The following is a 19,522-nucleotide window of genomic DNA, read 5'->3' as shown; positions in this document are numbered from 1 at the left end:
CATCCAATCTCTTCTTGAAAATCTCAACTGATGAAGCTCCCACAACTTCTGAAGGCAAGCTGTTCCATTGGTGATTGTTCTTACTGTCAGAAAATTTCTCCTTATTTCCAGGTTAAATCTCGCCTTGTTCAGTTTCCATCCATTATTCCTTGTCTGGCCTACAAGTGCTTTGGAAAATAGCTTGACCCCTTCCTCTCTGTGGCAGCCCCTCAAATATTGGAAGACTGCTATCATGTCTCCCCTGGTCCTTCTCTTCACTAGACTAGTCATGCCCAGTTCCTGTTATCAGTCTTCATATGTTTTAGTCTCCAGTCTCCTAATCATACTGGTAAGTCAAAAATTGAGGACTATCTGTATTTCCCAGAGTAATCAGAAATTTCATTTATGTGTGGGTAGCAACTCAGAAGTCAACGAAACATTCTTCAATACTCCAATACTGAAGAAATGTCTTTTTAATTTTAATTCCTTAAATATATCATGCTGCCATTTTTCAACAAAACTGTTGCTAAGCCAGGTTGGTTTGAGAAGTTAAAAAATTACATAAAACCACAACCAAAAAATAAAATCCAGCAGATAAAAAAATTAAAATGTTGACAGAGAAGAGGACAATTTATTTGCTGGGTATAAAAAAAACCCCATCATTGGCATGAGATGAATATTTGGGGGAGGACAGTTGAAAATCTTCTCTCGTGTTAAAACCTATTTGATTTTCACATGGAAGGTATACTGAAAAGGCCATCAAGGAAATCACCGAAAAAGCAAGATCAGATGGGTAATGAAAGAATAACTCGAATGTTACGTGGTATATTTTCTTTTACCCTAGTAAAGAGTAAAGCTGTATCCCCATACCTAATTAATTTAGACTAGCTGTTGCATACATTGGAAAATGTCTCTAAACAAGCTTACCTGTGACATTTATAATGAAGTAGAAAGTTTCACTCTCTGCAATCCTAACAGTGCAAGCATAAAGGCCAGAATCTCTGGGTGTCGTATCTTTAATCCACAGAGTTTCCCCAGTAATGACTGTTCGATTATTGGGCACCAAACGTTTTCCATCTTTAGTCCAAGTGATGGTGGTGGCCTCTTTCACTTGACAGCGCAATGTCAACGTTTCTCCCGGAACTACAGAACGTACATCAGGCTGAGAGATTTGATATTTGGTGGGTGGCTCTGCTAAAGTGAAATATAGGTGGGCACAGAAGGGAAGGGAAGCAACAGAAGTGGGAAACAAAATGTCCAACAGTTGTCAGTGAAGGAACTTGATCCAATAAAGTATGTGCAGATTTTAAAACAATCATTATCATCATTTCTGCCAGCTACCATTTTAACAATATTGAGCCAAGCTAGAAACACTGATAAAATGTGCTTTATCATTGATAGCTGATAAGAAGAGCAACATACCATCCTAAGAGGTCTGGGATAAAATTAGATTCAAAAGAGAAGTGGATACATTTCTCGGGACAATTAAAGGGCAGGCTGTGATGAGAAGAGGAAGCCTCTTCCTTACACAAGCATCCTAGTAAAAGAACATTGAAAATTTAAGATTTTGCCATTCAGTTACAGGTACTATAAGATGCTAAATGTAGGTACATTCCACATCAAGTAGAAGCAGCAGCTTTCTTGGTTCTATGTCTAATTGATGATGAGATTTATTTCTATAGATCTCTTTACTGTACCTAATTGATTACAATATCTGTAGCTTGATACGGCAATATGAAAAATCTCCTACAGGTTCTGAAGCAGTTCTGGGTAATATACAATCCTACAGCCAAGACCATAAGTTGCCTCTAACTCTTAAACCAGGGGTGTCCAAACTTGGCAACTTTAAGACGTGTGGATTTCAACTCCCAGATTTCCTACCCAGCTTTGCTTTGGTGGCTGAGGAATTCTGGGAGTTGAAGTCCACAAGTCTTAACGTTGTCAAGTTTGGACACCCCTGTCTTAAACATTATAGTCTGCATGACCTATGGATTTCATCTATAGAATCTCACAGGCATGTGTCCGTCTGCAGGGGAGATAGGAGGGTCAGGTGGGACCCTGACCAGCAATGCCTTTCATATCATGACATCCTCACAAACAATGATGCAAATTCTGCAAAGTGCATAAATAACATTATCTGGATCGTTTACATAATGACACCATGACAGATGCACACAATGGCATGGTGGCTTCTATCAGATGTTTGGGCTCACACAGCTCTGAGCCATATTATTGCAGTTCTTCTATATGCATGATTTAGCTTGTTTCAGGAACATTGGTGCTTTAATGAGAATTTTGAGAATAGCCAGCAGCCAAATGATGGTTAATAAATAAACATTGCCTTATGGTTTTTTTAATTCTATTTATTTATTTTGTGCCATTATCTAATGCTCACAGCCAGCCTACAAAGCAGCATATTCGGTTGGCCAAAAACACGATGTGGGAAAGCAGGAATAAGTCTGTTGGCTCACTAACTTCATCATGAATTGAAGACAAACAGTCACAATGGGGAGCCTTCTCTGTTCGAGGTGCATGAAATCAGTTCTCTAAATCACTGGATGCCCCCCTAACTTGAGATTAGGACTACTGCTGTTCACTGAGATAGGCAGAACCAATTCACTCGTCTTTATTCTCCTTCATGGTATAACTGATCTGAATGGCGGAGCACCAGTCATCGCTTTCCACCAATCACTAATAAAACATTACACAGAGTAAACTGTCTGCAGGCGTAAAGATGATGTGGAAGAACATAATAAATGTCCAAGCCCATAAAACTACTGGCTAATTCTGACCCACAATCTCTGTAAATTAGCACTGTGAAAAACGATGATTGTTTTTCTATGGCAAAGAATCCTTCTTTTAGCTTTGCCTCACTAAAGCAATGTGATTCTTTTACTTTCAGGTCACAAGATGGGTGGCTGATATTACTAAATACTTTGGATCTTAATCTAAATAATCTTGCTATACAAAGAGCAACAGTTCCAACATATGGTTTTAAAAAATGAGTCTCAATATTCAACAGCTCAAAATTCTTTTGACTAAAAAGTTCTAAATGAATGCTAATACACTGCATTAACTAATGTCGCAATTATAGATTCCATTAATCTATTGTGACATTTTGCATTAATAGGTCACATGGCAAGGAAGGAAGGAAGGAAGGAAGGAAGGAAGGAAACATACATCCCAAATGGCAAACTACTATAAAGTTTATATTGGTAAAATGTTTAAAAGGGTTTTTTAAAAAAATGCTCAGAATCCATAATTGGTTTAGGTTTTCTGATATTTAAAGTATGAATCGCTTACTTTCTGAAACAGTTAATACTATTCTTTATGCAAGGCATTCATTTTAAATAGCATTGATACCAAAATGACAAATACTCATTGCAACATCACAAACCAAGCTTTGTCCTTTCATACTTGCATTGTGACATTGTCTGAGAATACATAGACAGCATATACCACAATATATAGGGAAAATATACCACAATGTCACAATGCAAATTTCTCCACTTGCCTACCCTTCCACTCACTCAGAACACAAACAATTCTTTATATAACATTTGGGTCATTAGCATTATTGGCTTTAGATTTAATCAACAGCTCAGAGAACTTTGTAAATTAACTAGATCTATGTTTTATTTAAACCACAACGCTGTGAAATATTTAAATTTCAGCCTAAGATGTCATGTTAATGAAGGATTTTCAATCAGAAACTTATTAGCAAACCAGGCAGATGTACTTTAAAGAGATTTGTGTATCAATATGGTAGCAAGAAAGATGGAGATGATGCATGAAATAGGAGCATTTTGACAGTCATGATCAATGAATGAAAAAATTTACAGCCATAGCAGGGAGATCAAAGCCCTATCCCCATTATATCCAAAAACTGGGTGGGGCTTTGACTTTGTTGATCAGGAATGTGTTTTCCAAAATGAATTGTATTCCACTGAATGCTTTTAAAAGCTATAGTCAATTTTATTATAAATGAGGGGAAATGCTAATGATTTTCAAAAAAAGAAAAGGTCTTAGAATGACAAAGGCACAGCCATATTTGCAAAAAAAAAAAAACCTATAGTGCAAAATGCTTTTGTTCATTATTCCATCCAGTTATAATATCTTCAAGGATATTCCATTTCATTGCCTCCCAATCTTCACTGGGATATTTTCTCACCCACTCTTTTGTTTTCAATTTCAAAGTTGTTTTTTAGTATTATTTTCATTTTTAAAATTTGTTTTAAATTAGTTTCTTCAAAGCTTTCTGATTCCTTCTCCCAGTGCCTGAATGATGAGGTCATATTGGCTATACAAGCATCAACCGCTACACTTAAACATTAGAAATAGTAAGAATAATTGTTTTAGCATGAGAAACATAAAATATTAAGAACAGTCGTGACATAACTGTTTGTTTTGCCAGATTCCAACCTAGAAGCAGCTAAAGGGCTGTCACTTTTTATAAGCCTTGTCTATAAAACTTCTCTCTGCACCACTTTTGACTCTCTGCCCAAACCAAAAAGAGTGCAGGTGAGATAGTGCAGCATTATCCTGCCCCTTTTTTTTCAGGAAAAATTCTCCAGGTTTAAATACTGATGCGATCCAGCCAACATGGAAACCATATTGCTCTATAGATTTAATCCATCTCCCTTTGTGATGCTTTGGGCTAAACTAGTACATGCTTTTTAATACTTACATGAAATTTAGCAGAAAAGCAACGAACTCAGCTATATAGTGCCTGGCTGCTTGCTCTTTCCAGCAACAACCATATGGCCTTCCAGCCAGACCTGGCAGGGACCATTTCAATCCAAGTGACACGCATGATTTCCTAGAGACTCTTCGCATGATCTACGTTTATTAAGCAGATCAGTCACCTTGGAGTTGATATGTTTCTTTTTTTATTTTTCCCCTAAAAGACTTTCCAACCTACTGTGCCCTCAATTACTGGTTAAAATATTGCAAAACAGCAGAGACAAACCTAAAATGAACCACCTCACTTGTTCTCTACTGCAGAGCCACTTGTTATGCCCATCAATAATGCACTGACAGGATATAAACCAGGAGTGTCAAACTTGCAGCCCATGGACTAGATGCGTCACGCACAAGCCACACCCTCCCCAGCTCAGTGAAGGGGAAAAAAGTTGCAATACGAGACAGCAATGTGTCGCGGCAGGTTTGACACCCGTGATTATAAACTATTACGCTGTATTCCAGATGCTAATATGCAGTACAGGTAGTCCTTGACTTACGACAGTTCATTTAGTGGCCATTCAAAGTTATAACAGCACTGAAAGAAAGTGACTTATGACCATTTTTCACGCTTACCATCGCAGCATAATCCCAGGGTCATGTGATCAAAATTCAGACTCTTAGCAACTGAGGCATGGTTATGATGGTTACCGTTTCCCGGGATCACGTGATCCCCTTTTGTAACTTTCTGACAAGCGAAGTCAATGGGGAAGCCAGATTCACTTAACAACTGTGTTACTAATTTATCAACTGCAGTGCTTCACTTAACAACTGTGGCAAGAAAGGTGGTAAAATGGGGCAAAACTCATTTAACAAATGTCTCACTTAATAACAGAAATTTTGGGCTCAATTGTGGTCATATGTCAAGGCCTACACCTGTAATAATATCTCTGATATTGTTCATATACTTCACCAGATCCTGGTAATAGCTTCTGCCACCTTTTGATAATGTACAGGTAGTCCTCAACGTATGACGACAATTGAGCCCAACGTTTCTGTTGTTATATGAGAAATTTGTTAAATGAGTTGTCCCATTTTATGGCTTTTTTTTTGCCATATTTGTTAAGTGAATCACTGAAGCTTTTAAATTAATTGTCAGTTGTTAAGTGAATCTGGGTTCCCCATTGTCTTTGCTTGTCAGCAGGTCACAAAAGGGGATCATATGACTCCAAGACACAGCAACCGTCATAAAAATGAACCAGTTGTTAAGCATCTAAATGTAAATCACGTGGCCATGGGATGCTGCCATGGTCATAAGTGTGAAAAATGGTCATAAGTCACTTTTTTTCCCCAGTGCCGTTGTAAACTTAAACAGTCACTAAGTGAACTATTGTAAGTTGAAGACTACCTGTACTGAAAACATCCAGTTCCAAAGAGTCAGAGTCACCCTGTATGCACTCCTGGTTTCCACATTTCCTATTATTCGACAGGATAAGCGGAAATGGAGGTCACTTCCACTTTATCGGTCCCTTGGAAAATATAGGAAATGCAGCAAATTTCCATTTCTGACCTACATATGCCCTGAGCATATTTCATCCTGCTCTAGGAACAAAGCAATGAATTGGGGCTTCTACCTTCCCACGCGGTGGCTCAGGGGCTAGGACGTTGAGCTTGTCGATCAAAAGGTCGGCAGCTCAACGGTTCGAATCCCTAGTGCTGCTGTGTAACGGGCTGAGCTCCCATTATTTGTCCCAGCTTCTGCCAACCTAGCAGTTTCAAAAGCATGTAAAAATGCAGAGCAACAGAATCAAGCAAAAAGCTGATATGTATATCTTAGGAAGCAAGATAAACTGAAATTAGATTATTTGTCTTGGTATAAGTCAGGTGAATAGGGACGCGGTGGCTCAGGGCTAAGACAGCTGAGCTTGTCGATCGAAAGGTCGGCAGTTCGGCGGTTCAAATCCCTAGTGCTGCCATGTAACGGGGTGAGCTCCTGCTACTAGTCCCAGCTTCTGCCAACCTAGCAGTTTCGAAAGCACGTAAAATTGCAAGTAGAAAAAATAGGGACCACCTTTGGGAGGAAGGTAACAGCGTTCCGTGTGCCTTTGGCGTTGAGTCATGCCGGCCACATGACCACAGAGACGTCTTCGGACGGCGCTGGCTCTTCGGCTTTGAAACGGAGATGAGCATCGCCCCCTAGAGTCGGCAACGACTAGCATGTATGTGCAAGGGGAACCTTTACCTTTACCTTCCCACAATACATATTTGATCCCTATGGAATGAGTTTCAAAATCCAGATTTAAAAAAAAATTGTAAGCCTGCTTTTGGGCCCAAAATCTTAGTTCTGTCTCAAGGACAGTTCTTTATTCTCTTTTAAGCCGTCATTCTTGACCCATTATTTATTTATTTATTTATTTATTTGTCAGAATTTGTGCAGCCTCCCCTCCAGTGGCGGAATTCAATTTTTTTTACCACCGGTTCTGTGGCCGTGGCTTGATGGGCGTGGCAGGGGAAGGATACTGCAAAATCTCCATTCCCACCCCACTCCAGGGGAAGGATATTTGCAAAATACCCATTCCCTCCCCACTCCTTGGGGAAGGATATTGCAAAATCTCCATTCCCACCCCACTCTGGGGCCAGCCAGAGGTGGTATTGGACGGTTCTCCAAACTAATCAAAATTTCTGCTATCAGTTCTCCAGAACCCATCAGAACCTGCTGAATAGCACCCCTGCTCCCCTCTCACCAGAAATCACTCTGGATAGTATACAACAACCAATATTTAATGCATTCACAGTTTACATAAATGCCCTTACAACTTGCATTATATTTTTAAGAGACAGAAATTAAAGGGGAAAAATCCTGTCTTCAGGCTTACAGTGGAAAAACAACCACACAACAATCCTTCTGTTCATAGTAAGCAGGATGCTTGCTCAGTATTATTAGTGGGATCTTTAGCTAGTTCAGGAGTCTTTCTGAATCATTTAAAATGGGGAGTTAGTTTGGGCTAAATGGGTAACATGAATCTTTCTCGCAACAGTGCCATCCAGCATTGTCATGGAAGTGAATTCATCACTAGCTCACCTTACAAAGTTATTTCTCATGCTTTTCAATTCAAGCTGAGATACACCCATGCCAATGTCAAAACATTATTCAAGAATAAGTCTTGTTCTTCCAGCATCAGTGAGGACTGCTCAGCCAATCTGCAGCCCACTTTGCATAAAATTAAAAAGCGATGCATCCATTAAACAAGAGAGCAGTTCTTATATGCAGGGAGAAAATCTGCGACTTATTCACTTAACCTTCACTATCTTAGCCTTTGTGAGTTTGCATGTGCAGTTGTTTTGTTATATTCTGTGAACAATACAAATGTAAACAAAAGGCCCATTAGCTTTTGTGGAAGTTTTCAAAATAAAACAGTGGTACATGAAAGTTCTTGAGGATAGGATTTTGTAAGATATGAAAACAACATACTCCTTTTTTCTTTTCTAGATTTTCAATAAGATAAACAATGTTGGTCCATATTTTATTCAACATCCAGTTTCAAGCTGTAATTCTATACGCCATCCTGGGCATGAGTACAACTGAACTTGGAAGACAAACATGGGTTTGCAGTAGCTGCTTCTTTAAAAAAAACTGGCAAGAAATATATCCTTGCAACTACATTTGAAAGATGTAGACACGACAGCAAAATTCTTGGTCCTGGCTGCTGTGATTTTACTGTCAGGATGGCTATTAAAAATAAATAATCTGAGTACATCTTTCTTCTAATATGGCTATCAACACACAGAGCAAAATAATATGTTTGCTTTCAATATTATTTTGCATAGTAATAATTATTCCAATAACATATAACAATAATATATAATATAACACTTCAAAACTCATTACACATACTGTATGTGAAACTTTCTGTATGGTTAACTTTTCCAGCTCTGTTGGCGATACTCTGTAAATCTATCATATCAGTTTTTTATGCAAGTACAGTAAAGAAATATAAAGTTTTAAACTCATCAACAAAATATGAAACACATTTTATGGCATGGTAAAGATAAAAGACAAACAAGAAAATGTAATAAAGAGTTTGGAAACAATGGCTACTTCATTAACTCTGGTTCTAGTTAGGTTAGGTTAGGTTATAGCTAAACAGAGAGCTAAAGTCCCAGCATTTGCTAGGACAGCATCTAAATCTAGAAATACAAATACAAAGGGAAAAAATCCAGCTCTTTTGTTATTAAAAAAAAAGAATATGCTTTTGATATATTTATTCCAGGTGTTCAAGGTTTCTGTACTCATTTATAGTAAAAATAAAAATATATAAATGTGAACCAAGAAGCAAACAACACTGCTTCAAGTTAAAATATGCCTTTAAAAACTATGCTCTTCTGAATCAGAAACAAAATTTGAGGGACATGTCATCCCCCAAACATGCTGTATTACTTTGAATAGAGATTTCTGCCTTATGGATTTCTCTCCATAGTACATTCAGTATATCAGAGAGAGTGAAAGGCTACACTCAAAACACACCAATCTACATTTGTATGGGCTTGCACAGGTTGCTTGTGTGCTTTGCTATCTAATCTGGGCAAGAGTACAGATAAAAAAGGCCTACGCGCAGGGCCCCATATATATTGGCAAGGAAAAAATGTCTGAAGTAGATGAAACTCTGTACGATGTGGACAAATTTTCGTCCCAGTGCCAGAATCCACGATTATCAATGAAATCTCTTGGCAAGAGATTCCAGACAAAGAAAGGAAGGATTCAATTATCCAGTATGTCGTTAATTTATGAAATTTGTTGCCAGAGGGAACATTTCCACACTAGAGGTAGTGTGTGATGTCCCTGACTCAAGTTCAACGTATGGTGACTACCTAAATATACAATTTTCTATACAATTTTCTTAGTCACAGTATGAAAAAGTTGCAACTACCCTGAATAGAGATTTCTATCTTATGGTTGAACTTTGTGTTCAGCACGCAAGTCTGAACACAAGCAGAGAGAAGGAAATGCTTATAGAGTGCAGTCCAGGCTACAGTATAGTCTTGCGGACTTCCTGAGAATTTGCTTGTCAGTTTATTGGACTCACATAGCTACTCAACACAAAGAATATGAAATCAAGTTGCTTTTCAACTGCTAATCAGGCTTGCCTTTCTTAGCTTCTGAACTTGGACAAGATTTCCAGTTGCTGCCACCTGCTACTTGCTTGTTTGATTGATGTCTTTGTCTCCCAAGAGCTAAAAAGAATATTCTGAGCAAGCCCTTCCGTCCATAATATTCTGTAGCTATAAGCCTATGAAGGTGGTTGAGCAAGTGGACAGAATAAATTGCCCAGAATCCCCTACTACAGCAATCCCCAACCTTTTGGGCTCAAGGGACCGGTTCTGTGGAAAGAGGTTTTTCCATGCATCAGAAGAGGCGTTGTTTCACGTGCTGCCTGCATCCTGCGGATGGGACTTCCCTTGTTTGCACGGCCTGGCTTCTGGAATGCCATGGCCAAGTACCGGTCCACAAATGAGGGGTTGGGGACCCCTGCCCTACCAAATTTCCATAGGTAATGGTGAACGTGACATTGCATCCCACTGAATTTAGTCTGCCGTGTGAACTACCACACTGTTGGCTTTCAAGAAGGTGCTGGGTCTCTCTATAGTGCTAATAGAAACAGATTTTCATATCACCAAAGCAATGTCTGGATTACAATACAGGTTGACAACACAGAAATTACTCAATTGGAGATAGCATGAACAGATAATTATAATGGCATCACCATTCTAGCTGAGGTCAAATCTATGGGCTACAAATGTTTTTTTAAAAAAATGAGATATAACCCTTGTCAAACTGGTCATCTCAGTTTTGAAGAAGGTGGCTGCAACTATTATTATACAATCCATCTTTGTCCTGAACCATTAGACAGACTAGGTACAGCTATGTCTTTTCATGTGGGTCCCCAGTTACACTTTGACAGGCCTATTTACCTCATCCAGTGTTTATTCAGAGACCCTATATAAAGAGGGATGATTGTTAAATTATCTAATAGATTATTTTTCTTAGCAGAAATAAAATAATACAATTAAAATCCTAATATAAAAGGATATGCAATAACGCAAGAAAGGACCCATTTCTAAAATACTCTAGAGCAGGGGTCTCCAACATTGGCAACTTTAAGCAAAGCTGGCTGAGGAACTTTGGGAGTTGAAGTCCACAAGTCCTGCTCTAGCGGTCACCTGTCATTTAGACTATTTCTCAGCACTGGAAGTAGTCTATTTCCAAAAGTAACACAAATCAAAGGTAGTCCTTGACTTACGATCACAATTGAGCCCAACATTTCTGTTGCAAATGAGACATTTGTTAAGTGAATTTTGCCCCATTTTATGACTTTTCCTGCCACAATTGTTAAGTGAATCACTTCAGTTGATAAATTAGTAACATGGCTGTTGAGTATATCTGGCTGCCCCATTGACTTTGCTTGTCAAAGTTTGCAAAAGGGATCACATGACTCCAGAACACTGCAACGGTCATAAATATGAGTCAATTGCCAAGTGTCTGACTTTTGATCCCGTGACCATGGGGATGCTGCAACAGTCATAAGTGTGAAAAACAGTCATAACTCACTTTTTTCAGTGCTGTTGTAACTTTGAATGGTCACTAAATGAACTGTTATAATTTGAGGACTACCTGTAGTTGGACAAAAGAATGGAAAGTGAAGTGGAAAGAAATGTGCATAGAGTGTTGCTATACCTCCCTCTAATTCATCATCATCTGTCCCCTAGTCTACCGAACTGTCTTCCAGAAAACTATTAGTAGGTTTACTCATCTTTCTGTCACCTCAACTAAAGGGAAAAACCAGAAAAATTTAATCAGTTTAATCTAAACCTGCCAAACCTTTTCAATAAATGCTAAAGAAAATGTTTCATAAATTTGGGACAGAACCAGGGGCGGGTTTCAAAACCCATTGCTACCAGTTTGCTTGTGGGCGTGCGTGAGCAATGCTTCAGCATATGCGCAGAATCTTTTGCACATGTGCAGAAGTGTCCAGGCGGGTGGACGGAGCCTCCTGCCACTGCCGCTACAGGTTCACCTGATCTGAGGCGAACCGGTAGCAACCCACCACTGGACAGAACCATTAGTATGTCAGTCTTTATTCCCCACAGTTAAATCATGGGACAAGCTCTGTTGAACAGTGTATATATATATATATGCATACAAGGCAACTCAGAAATTCCAAAAATTCTTCTGCTTAAAAAGAGACACCTAAAGAGTTTCAAGATGGCAAAAGTTGCCTGTTTCCTCCTGATCTTTCAATGAAAAGGGCTAGATATCTCCATCTCATGAAGGAATGGAATTTCCATCTGTTCACTGTTTTGATAATGGATACCACTTTTATCAACATGAGAAGAAGCTCTTACATACTACATTTTTTCGACTTTAAATTGATTAGCAATATCCCCCCCCCTTTTTTTTTAACCAGACAAGTCTACAGGAAAGATTTTTGAACACATGTTTCATAACCGAACTAGGGGTCTTCCAGAAGACTGGCCTACCACGGTGTACAAACAGCTCACTTAATGAGCAAATGAGATTTTGCAGATATTAAGATCAAGGATTCTATGCCTGTGTGATCTAATTTATCCTGCAACCTAAACCAAAATAGCCATGGACTGTAGGCCTGCAGATCAGAGGGACAGACATACCCACAGTAGTCTTAATCAACCAATGGGAGCCGGGCAGGTGCCAGCCACTGAAGATTGTGAATGAGGCATTATAGATCATTTGTACACCGAGACAAATAAATCAGGAGAAAACCTAAAACACTATTTTGAAATTGGAACAGCTAAAGGCAGAATTAGGTTGTCTCAATAGTGGACTGTGGATAAAATACAGTGTATTATTAGATATGTCCTATAGTAGGACATCTCCACACCATGGTTAGCAGAAAAGCCTTCAGAGCAAAAGCTGATAACCCAAGAAAGAGGATAGGGCAGGGTTTGGTAGTTATAAAATAGATATTATTTAACATATATGAAAATATTTGTCCAGTAATCTGACTCACTGCAGCTAGTTCCAATATGAATACATTAAAAATGCTGAGGCATGTTCCTTAGTCATAGTATCAAATTAGGGAATTTGAACTTAAAAGCAGCCTTCATTCAATTTATCTAAAGCCTTGCAAGTTACTACTTGCCAAAAAAATGGCTAGTTATGATTAGCTGAAAATAGTTTTAGTTCCAAAACTATATAGTTTCAGTATGAAAAACTGAGTATATTAATAATTTATTTGATTGCTGGATATGAATATAAGCAATTTATCTTATAGTTCTAATAACTATTAAATAAATAATAAATAAGTATACCTATCCCTCTGCACTAAGAGTAGAGTAGAGTAGAGTAGAACTTTGTTGTCCCTTTAAATGTACACTAATTAAAGGTAAAGGTAAAGGTTCCCCTTGCACATATGTGCTAGTCATTGCTGACTCTAGGGGGCGGTACTCATCTCCGTTTCAAAGCTGAAGAGCCAGCGCAGTCCGAAGACATCTCCGTGGTCATGTGGGCGGCATGACTCAATGCCAAAGGCGCACGGAACGCTGTTACCTTCCCACCAAAGTGATCCCTATTTTTTCTACTTGCATTTTTACGTGCTTTCGAAACTGCTAGGTTGGCAGAAGCTGGGACAAGTAACGGGAGCTCACCATATTACATGGGAGCACTAGGGATTCGAACCGCTGAGCTGCCGACCTTTTGATCGACAAGCTCAACGTCCTAGCCCCTGAGCCACCACGTCCCCTCCATACACTAATTAGGATACATTAAAAAGAAATTTCCTTGCATTCAGCTCTCAAAGGATAAACATTATGCATATACCCACATACATACACACATATGACACAGAGAAACATTACAGTCTAGTTTGAATGTATACATATACATGGCAAAAAGAAAAAAGAAACCTGAGAATTTACAAGACTGATGGCATAAGAAACAACGTTGTTACAGAATCTAATAGTCCTGCTATAAACGCTTTGAAACCTCCTCTCAGGATACAGCAACAGAAATAGACTGTGAAGTGGCTATGTGGGATGTCTAACAATACTTCAAGCTCTAAGCATATAGAGTTTATAAGCAGTATCCTGAATAACGGGAAGGGAGCTTCCTATAATCTTCTTGGCTATCCTTACCATTCTCTTAATGGACTTTCTATCTGAGGCACTGCTGCCACCAAACCAAACAATGATACAGTTTGCTAAAATGCTCTCAATCGTGCCTCTGTAAAAAGTGGCCAGGACAGAAGGAGAAAGATGTGATCTCCTCATCCAACTCAGGAAATGCAAACGCTGGTTACGGATATGTAACCTGTATTTGTGGGTGTTTATGCATATTGTGTATCCTTGAACAGTGACGTTCAGTGCTAATTTACTCAGATAGTTCCTTTAAGTTGAATATTGTTATTCCCAAATATGTGTATGCAGAACCATGGCCTTTATTGTACTATTCTGAAATGTTGTTCAATACATCAATGTAAGTACAAGGAAGTATTTTAATTAATTGGCTTTGGGACAAGTTGGATGCTTTCCTATGATCACATAAATAGTATCATAGCATTATTTTAAGATCAGAAGGAAATGTTGTCTACAATCTTTTAACATTTTCAGAACACAGTTTCCCAGATATTTTATTCTATTAGCAATATATAAATTACACAAGTAATTTCTTTGCAAAAAGCATTTCTGAGTAAAATATTTAAGGAGGGATTTAACATTTTTGAAGTTAAGCGAAATATTAAAAATAGAAGGAGATTAAAATGTTTTTAGCAAACTTGGAAAACCAATGTTTAGAAATATTATAATATTGCACTCATTACTGGACTATTTTAATTCTCTCTTGCCTAGTTTTGATATAGCTACAGCTTCTCTTATAGCATTCTCTCGCTAGAATGTTCATGGAAAGCATATTTTCAGTATCTGTAGCTTAAATTTACTTGCAAATCATTATTGAAAGCTAACACCACATTTCCAAACTACAATAAGCAGTTTTAATATTTTGTTAAAAAATCATTTTCTTGATTTAAAAAATATTTGTTTTTATGACCTCAATATGAACTCATAGCAGATATGTTTTGTTTGTACCTTATGAGAGAAATACCTGCTGCTACCTAGGATTGAACTCTCAACCTTCTGAGTGGGAGGTGAGCATCTTCACCTCTAGCCCACCACAATTTCATGATAGGTCTACAGGAATACACAAACACTCATGACAATCCTAGGGGATCGATGAGGCAAATGAGGACACATGTAATAATATCACATTTTAAATGCCATAATACATATACTTGCATCCGATGACACAAGTATGTAATTAGGGTATTTGTGCAATGGTGTCACCATACAAATGCCATCGTTGTGGTATCATTACAGTTTATTATTGTAGCTCAGGGTTGAAATGTGTGGTCCTTGGTGCTCTCTGAGCTTGGTTATTTTCTTGCTGATGTTTTATTACCTAAACTACCAGTAGGTAACATCAGCAGCAGAGGTGGGTTTCAGCAGGTTCTGACCAGTTCTGGAGAACCGGTAGTGGAAATTTTGAGTAGTTTGGAGAACTGGTAAATACCACCTCTGACTGACCCCGTCCCCACTATTCTCTGCCTCCTGAGTCCCAGCTGATCAGGCGGAAAAGGAGATTTTGCAGTAACCTTCCCTTGAGCTCTGGCGCGCGATCATTGGAACCTTTTTTTAGGGGCGTGGGAGTGGGACAGTCCATTTTGCTCCCAGCAGGCTTCCCTGAAGCCTGCTAGGCCAAAAACAGGGCAGGGGTGAAGGCCAAAAACGGGGGGGGGTCCATTTTGGAAAGAGGGAGGGAGGGAGGGAGGGAAAAAGGAGAGGAAGGAACTGGCACTAGACGCAGCTTCAGAGGATAATTCAGGGCTGGAAGGGACCTGGAGGTCATCTAGTCCAACCCTGCTCCAGCAGGACATTGTTAGTGAGTTTCTGTCTTTTGATCCCCCAGTCACATGATTACATAACCATACCCCCCAAGCCATGCCCACAGAACCGGTAGGAAAGAAATTTAGATTTCACCACAGCTTATTTCCTTCAGGATACTAAGGTGCAATGAAATTAATTTCATGTAATCATCATCAAACCTTAACAACTAAAAAAAGCAAGTGAACAAATGGACAAGAAGAGACAGATGATTCCATTGTAACAGCGTCTGATGAGTACACAACTGAAACCTTCAAAACTCTGTAATTTAGTATCTTCAATCTTTTCAGAAAAAAAAAGATCTTTCCAAATATTTACTTTTAAAGCCCGATAGTTAATTGGTTTCAGTTCCACAATATAACAAATTCAGATCCACTCTTTGCCTATGTTCACTTCTAGAGCATTCATAATAAAACAAGACATGCTGGATTATAGCCAATTAACTTTTGGGTACTTTGGTTCAGAGTACATAAACCTATTACTTCTTTGAAATTAGTCAATACTCAATCTAAAGCTAAGTGCTTAAGTTGCCCCGGGGGAAGAGGATTTTAAATGACATTTTAACAAAATGAAAGAATTCAAAATAGTGTTTGTATTATTTAAAAACCAAGGGATAGCTGGTCTGAACATCAGCTGTAAAGAGAAAAGAAAGCTAAATGCCAAACAGAGACCAAATTAACTAGCTCAGCAGGTTTCCTTACAGACAACATGGGTGAGAAAAGGTCATCAGTGAGCTTGCTATTTATCAACTATATGTATAAACTAATTATTCAGTTCAACTCAGCTGCCTTTCAACCTGGGACCCCAGTAAAACCTCCCATCATTAAGGTTTAACTTCATTAGTATTCTCTGAATGGCAAGAATGTGGCTCAAATTTAAGAAGCTCTTCCTGAGTCACGAGGCACATAACACTGCTAGAGAATAGTGATTAAAGAATTTTAAATATATATATATATAGAACTGCAGCTCTGATTTCCTTTAAGAAAAAAATAAGATACTAAAAGGTGATTTTCCTAATCATAAACCTGCCAAAAATCAAAATTTAGCCTCTGTGATCTGATCAACAGTAATCACATCTAATACCAAAATCCATAAATTTAAAAATGTTGGTTCAGAAAGAACAATGCTTCATGCAAAAGAGAAATGATGAAATGGAATCTCTTGGCCTCTATTCTATCCCCAGATAGCAATATTAGGCCCAGGTTCAATGGCTATGCTAGCCAACTTTCTATTTAAAATATGTCTGAATATGTCAAAAGTGTAAAATAGAAGAAAAATATACATGATGACAAACTACAATAGTAAGAAGAGGGGGTAAGGTGACTGGATTTTATTCAGAATAACTTGCTATCATATTTGTTTGCTAATTTATTAACTTAATACACCCACATATCACACACTTTTTAAAATATATATGGAGAACTCTTCACTTTTTATCTTCCAAAACAACACTATGAGTGCTTGATTTGAGAATAGTAACTGACAGCCAATTGAGTGGATATTTGATCCTAAGTCTTCCGAGTTCCTTTAATCATTTTAGAAAATACTGGAGCTCAGAACTGAGAAGATAAAGTTATAGAAATTACTAATATAATAAAGGTAAAGGTTTCTCCTGTCCAGTCATGTTCAACTCTAGGGGTGGTGCTCATCTCCATTTCTCAGTCAAAGGAGCCAGCTTGTCTGAAGACATGTCCATGGTCATGTGGCCAGCAAGTAACGGGAACTCACCCCATCACGTAGGACTTTGGGCTCAAACCCAGCTTCTGAGCTTTGCAGCTCTTTAACTACTGAGCCAAAGCACCCTAATGTTGTCCAATAGTACTATGTCCAATAGTATAATATCTTATGTTGAACTAAAGAACTAGAACACATTGTATTTTGCAGTTGGCAAGAATCAATATTAGGGTCTTGCCATCTGCACCTTGAGCTGAGAAAACCTAATACTTACAATGATGTACTTGCTACATTCTTCTTCATTATCAGACCACTACAATTCAGCTACAGGTAGCTTGTTAAACATCATAATGTAACATAGTATCAAATCAATTGATGACATAAAATTATTTCTATTTATTTTCCAGTCCAAAAAATATGAATGTAATACTCATTTAGTTACAACATCTGGGAAAATTCTGACAAGATACTTGCATAACATACTTTGCTTTATCATCTGCATAAAATTAGCTGGCAAGTTGACTATTGGGGGAAAAAATAGATTAAACTGATTAAGCATGTAATTTAAAAGAAAAATATGGTTATTGGTATACTAATAAAATCAACAGGAAAAGCTACAACTGGGAATTTGTAAACGACATGTAACCAGTCTCGGCAATTATTTATGCTCCCCACAGAACACTCTTGAACAATGAGCAATCTGTGATGATAGCACTAAGGGTATGTGGGCTACACCTAGCAACACACTCAGCTCTTCACAATTCAGTGGCATGCTCCCAACAAACATGGACCAGAGTGTAAACATGATTGATCAGGTGCATGCTAGCAGTGCCCGAGGGCTGCTCTTGAAACAAGGTTTCATCAATATCTAATCTAAGCATACAAACAAAGAAAGAAAGAAGCAAACAAAGAACAGATAAGGTGATTCAAATTCTCCCATAGTATCTTTAGCTGTGATAGGTTTGATATACTGCAATATCTGCAATTTTAGTGAATTAATTAGACTCTATAAATCATTCCTGAATGAACATATATATGTAGTCAGATATTCTAATCTTCAAGTTTTCTCAAAACTCTAGAGATGTGTTAAAACCCAAGCTGAAAAGGGTGCTTGCAATTATTTTAATCTTGGGTATATTTGCACTTTCTTAATGGGCAAGTTAAAAATCTATTTTAAAAATCGTGGCATAAGTGAAGTTCAGAGGTGCTTTTCCTTAATTGTAATAGGTTCAGAATACCAAATGCCTAAACATTCAATTTCACTTACTATGTTTTGAATTTACAATTCAAGTACAATTCCAAGATGGGTTAGTTTATTTAACCTGTTAAACACTGACTAACTAAATTATGTATTAACAAATATGTATTAACATGCCATTTTTACAATATGGGTTTAGGTTGAGTTTGTTTTGATCTCAGAGCTTTTGATCTGTTGCTCATTGTTTATTGCTCATATTTTTTTTGACTCCCTTGTAGTTATACAATGTTTAAAACCACTGATTAGTATAAACCTTTCAGAGCTTTGGGAGTTGAATGAACTAAAATATATGCAATACATAAGTAAAAAATAAGAAAGATATAATGATGCTAAATGGGTATAACTGTTTATTAGATAAAAGTGCATGCAATTCCAATATAATCTTAGAAGAATTACAACACTGTGACTGTTCAAATTAAATCTTCTGTAAAATTCTATTTCTCTGGCACAAATCCATACATGCTTTCTTTGGACTAAGCACCAGATTCCGCCATTAATTATTTTAATAAATTAGCTGCTTTATAATAATACTAAGTCTGAAAGTGCAATCTTCCACAAATACATGATTTAAGAAATGCTGAAAGGTCTTTGTTTCTCCAGCATATAAACGTATTTTTCATCAGGTTATTACATTAAAGCCCCAAAATGGCAATAATAAAAGCATTTGTGTGCATATATATGTATATTTATATAGGAGCATGTATGCATATTTCTACCTGCATATAGTATACTGTATCCTGTATCAATTAATAAAACATATTGTGATTGGGCAATGGGCCTCGACTCTACCTGTTTGTATGTTTCTGTGTATATCTGATATGTGTCTATGTGTGTGTATGTGTGTAATAAAAGAAGCTCTCTTCTATAAAATGTCATTATCACTGCCTCTCCCCCAATACCTCCATCCCGTCTGCCACATAAACATTCTTATTATCCCATTACACACATCCACATTTTTCTCCT

General features: G+C 37.8%; 1 protein-coding gene across 15 annotated transcripts in view; it reads right to left on the bottom strand.

The window, feature by feature from the left end:
- Window positions 1-19,522, bottom strand: part of FGFR2 (fibroblast growth factor receptor 2) — a 173,696-nt gene that overhangs the window by 94,824 nt on the left and 59,350 nt on the right. For 8 of the 15 annotated variants that reach the window (XM_058188393.1, XM_058188394.1, XM_058188390.1 and 5 more), the window contains exon 3: window positions 907-1,173. The exons of 3 other annotated variants lie outside the window; for them this stretch is intronic. In XM_058188393.1, the coding sequence (XP_058044376.1) occupies window positions 907-1,173 (267 nt within the window). The remainder of the gene's footprint in view (window positions 1-906; window positions 1,174-19,522) is intronic. 4 more of the 15 variants (XM_058188395.1, XM_058188396.1, XM_058188400.1 and 1 more) reach the window with 1 other exon arrangement.

This window comes from Ahaetulla prasina, chromosome 6 (assembly GCF_028640845.1).
Source record: "Ahaetulla prasina isolate Xishuangbanna chromosome 6, ASM2864084v1, whole genome shotgun sequence".
In the NCBI taxonomy this organism is placed as follows: Eukaryota; Metazoa; Chordata; class Lepidosauria; order Squamata; family Colubridae; genus Ahaetulla; species Ahaetulla prasina.
The sequence above is the reverse complement of the archived record's forward strand: the minus strand, read 5'-3'. Positions and strand labels throughout refer to the sequence as shown.